General features: G+C 45.8%; 1 protein-coding gene across 4 annotated transcripts in view; it reads left to right on the top strand.

Annotated features, from left to right (window-relative positions):
- slit2 (slit homolog 2 (Drosophila)) overlaps nt 1-3,692 on the top strand; it is a 76,609-nt gene extending 72,917 nt beyond the window's left edge. For all 4 annotated transcript variants that reach the window (XM_027025311.2, XM_027025309.2, XM_027025310.2 and 1 more), the window contains 3 exons: nt 111-405; nt 592-800; nt 2,198-3,692. In XM_027025311.2, the coding sequence (XP_026881112.2) occupies nt 111-405; nt 592-800; nt 2,198-2,442 (749 nt within the window). In that variant the 3' untranslated portion in view covers nt 2,443-3,692. The remainder of the gene's footprint in view (nt 1-110; nt 406-591; nt 801-2,197) is intronic.
- The last annotated feature ends 404 nt before the right edge of the window (nt 3,693-4,096 follow it).

The raw sequence follows: 4,096 nt of genomic DNA, 5'->3' as shown, positions 1-4,096 counted from the left end.
CACACACACACACACACACACACAGGCACATAAACATGACCTCTCGCCTGTTAAATCCATAACACTCAGTCCCTACCTCAGTCCCTGCTGACGCCGCCTCTTTGCTCCAGGCGTACCTGTGCAGGTGGGGGTCGCCCCTCTGCGCCAGGGATCCGGCTCAGGGAGGAACGGCTCCGGTTTCCATGGCTGCATCCGGAACCTGTACATCAACGCTCAGCTGCAGGACCTGGCGCTGTTCCAGCTGCAGGAGGGCGTGGTGCCTGGTTGCCAGGCGTGCCAACGCAGCGCGTGCGCACACGGCCAGTGCCGTACCACAGGCCACGCCTCCTTCAACTGCGAGTGTGAGCCAGGCTGGACAGGCCAGCTGTGTGACCTCCAGGTCAACGACCCCTGCCAGGGTAACAAGTGAGTTCCTCAGCCAAACCTGTATGACTGTGTGTGGGTGTGAACTCACATATCTTGAACTCTGACTCGGCACTTTGGTAAGTCGCTCTGGATAAGAGCTTCTGCTAAACGCAGAAAATGTAAACGTGTGTGTGCCACTCTGTCACTCTCACTCTGTGAGTTCAGTCTCACCTGTCTCCTCCCCAGGTGTGTGCATGGCACCTGTGTGCCCGTCAACTCCTACTCATACAGCTGCCGCTGTGGGCTGGGCTACACCGGCGTGCTATGTGATGAGGAGGAGAGTGTGAGCGTGTGCCAGGCCCTGGCATGCAAACATGGGCAGTGCCGCATCTCTGGCCTGGGAAAAGCCTACTGCGAGTGTAGCAGCGGGTACACTGGCCCGCACTGTGACAAAGGTACACACACACACACACACACACACACACACACACACACACACACACAATCTGCACTGTGACAAAGGTACACACACACACACACACACACAATCTGCACTGTGACAAAGGTACACACACACACACACACACACACGCGTATACACACAATCTGCACTGTGACAAAGGTACACACACACACACACACACACACACACACACAATCTGCACTGTGACAAAGGTACACACACACACACACACACACATATACACACAATCTGCACTGTGACAAAGGTACACACACACACAATCTGCACTGTGACAAAGGTACACACACACACACACACACACACACACACACACATATACACACAATCTGCACTGTGACAAAGGTACACACACACACACACACACAATCTGCACTGTGACAAAGGTACACACACACACACACACACAATCTGCACTGTGACAAAGGTGTACACACACACACACACACACACACAATCTGCACTGTGACAAAGGTACACACACACACACACACACACACACACACACAATCTGCACTGTGACAAAGGTACACACACACACACACACATATACACACAATCTGCACTGTGACAAAGGTACACACACACACACACACACACAATCTGCACTGTGACAAAGGTACACACACACACACACACACACAATCTGCACTGTGACAAAGGTACACACACACATATACACACAATCTGCACTGTGACAAAGGTACACACACACACACACACATATATACACACAATCTGTAGTGGTAAACCATTATTGTATCCACTGACTACACATACATGTGTGCTTATGTGAACTGCTATATGTCAAATCTGCTGGTCTTATTTTGCTGTTTTGTCAACCACTAACCCTACTGTGCACTATTGTTGGAGACTAATAATGAGCTAACGTGGGCTTTGGCACGCTTCTCCTGAACTGCGGTCTTCATTAATAACTCCTTAACCTCTGCTTGTTTGAAGCTGCAGCAGCACATGCGCTGGACCCAGCTGGGGTCCACCAGGTGAGGGGGCTCTGCATGCTTCTCTTAACCCAGTGACCTTTCACCCAGTATCCAAGCACTGCAGATAAACAGTAGCAGTTGGATTTGCCTTAGCAGTCCCTTCATCCTCTTCATCCTCTTCATCCTCACTTCCTTCATGTCCTTGCTTGCTCGCTTCTCTTTCGCCTTTTCTTGAGTTTATGTTGTTGTTTTGTGGGGGTCGTTTGTGCAAAGTCATGGGAGGACTGCATTGCCGATCCTAGACCCAGTAATCAGGGTACGCCGCATGCTTCTGCGGCTACGACTACATTGTCTCCCTCTCTGTGTGTGTGTGTGTGTGTGTGTGTGTGTGTGTGTGTGTGTGTGTGTGTGTGTGTGTGTGTGTGTGTAGAGGTGGCGTGTAGGGGAGAACGGATCCGAGATCACTATCAGAGGCAGCAGGGCTATGCGGCGTGTCAGACCACAGAGAAGGTCTCCCGCTTAGAGTGCAAGGGCATCTGTGGGGGCGGGGCCTCGTGCTGCTCCGCCCTCCGCAGCAAACGCAGGAAATACACATTTCAGTGCACAGACGGCTCCTCCTTTGTCCAGGAGGTGGAGAAGGTGGTGAAGTGTGGTTGTGCAAATTGTCCATCCTAAAACACAGAGAGAAAGCCTAGCCTTCCCATGATCCTCTCCTCCCTTTGTTTTTGTTTTTATAAATGTTCAGAATTTTTTTGGTCAGTGCTGGACTAATGATTGCTTCCCTCAGAGGAGAAAGAATTATTGTAAGATACAGAACAAACCTATTTTTTATTATGAAGTGGAGAAAAAAAAAAATGTACAAAAAAGGTTTTTTGTTTTTTTTTTTGTTTTTTGTTTTAATTTGCAGTCATGACGGAACTGTGACTTTTTGTTTACCTTCCGCCTTTGTTACAAACGCCTCAGTGAAGACCAGAGGGCAGACACCCCCCACACATCCACTTCCTTCCCTTTTCTTATGGGTCGTTGGACTGCAAACAGCAACATTTCATCGGGACGACTGGTTGAAGTGAGGTGTCACCATGGAAACAGATACTGAAAGAGAGGACTGTCTGAAACCCGACAAGTACCATCACTTTCAACCTCCATGTGACTGACAGTTCATCACGCGTATGCCCGCACACACTCGCGCACACACACCCCATCCACATGAACGATGTGTATTTATTGTATCAGCAGTACCTTGACAGTGCTTAATCTGTACTCACTAACCCCTACTTCTCCCTCTTAATATACATTAATTTATATTTGTCCTCTTAACAATGTAGATCACACATTAGCTTACAGCGTAGGATAACTAACACCGTGTTTTCTTCTTACAGAGGTTGGTTTGACCAATGACACTGTCGTGTTTGCCGAATTTAAAAAAGGAGGGGAAAAAAGCTTAAAACCTTAGTGGTGTTTTGAATCTTCAAATGTGAAGTGAAAACATTGTATATTTTTGTCGAATATCCTTAAACTTTGTATGGTGACAGAGATGTAATTTACATTAGAGTTGAAATATATAGCTTCCTCCCCTCCTCATGTATTCCACATGAAGCCCACTGTACGTAGGCTGGGAAAGTAATTGTAGTTACCATAGAAGTCGATAAACCTCTTTTGAAGATGTTTCTCATTGCAAATCCTTTTAACTATATAAATAGAAAGCAAAACTGTGACTTTTTTTTAATGATACTACTTTAATATCACCCTCTTTCCCTCCTTCTGTTAACATGTTGCTGCTAAATTGGTATTGTAGACCTGGGTGATGATGATGATGATGATGATGATGACGACGAGGTGTATTGTAGATGACGGTGCTCGTTCAGTGTTGAGCACATTATCTTACTGGTCTTTAAATAAAGATGTTCCTTCCTTGTACAACATTGGGTTCCTGAGTAGAAACAGTTTTGTCATTGGCAGGGCTCTTGAGTGACACCATTATATGTATATTAGAGTGAAGAAATGCAGATGTCAATTTGAAAATACAATAAGAAATGTATTAAATATCACATTATGTAAGTAAAGTGTCATGAGACACAACGGGCTCTAGATGGCGACAAAAATGCTTTTTTTTTTTTCTTTTTTTTTTTTTTCTTTATCCTTGATAGACTCTAGGATGTTGTGCAGATTTATGATTTGGAGTTGGGAGAAAATGTGTCATGAGAACTTTAACAGCAATTAAACAGATGAACAATCAAATATTGTTCCTGAAGTAGACGTAGACACTCATCTACAATGTACCTGGCCATCACAATTGATTACATTTAGTAGACAGAAACACGGATCAAAA

Source organism: Electrophorus electricus, chromosome 9 (genome assembly GCF_013358815.1).
Source record: "Electrophorus electricus isolate fEleEle1 chromosome 9, fEleEle1.pri, whole genome shotgun sequence".
NCBI classification, from domain to species: Eukaryota; Metazoa; Chordata; class Actinopteri; order Gymnotiformes; family Gymnotidae; genus Electrophorus; species Electrophorus electricus.
Note: the sequence above shows the minus strand (reverse complement) of the source record. Positions and strands in the feature narration are given on the sequence as shown.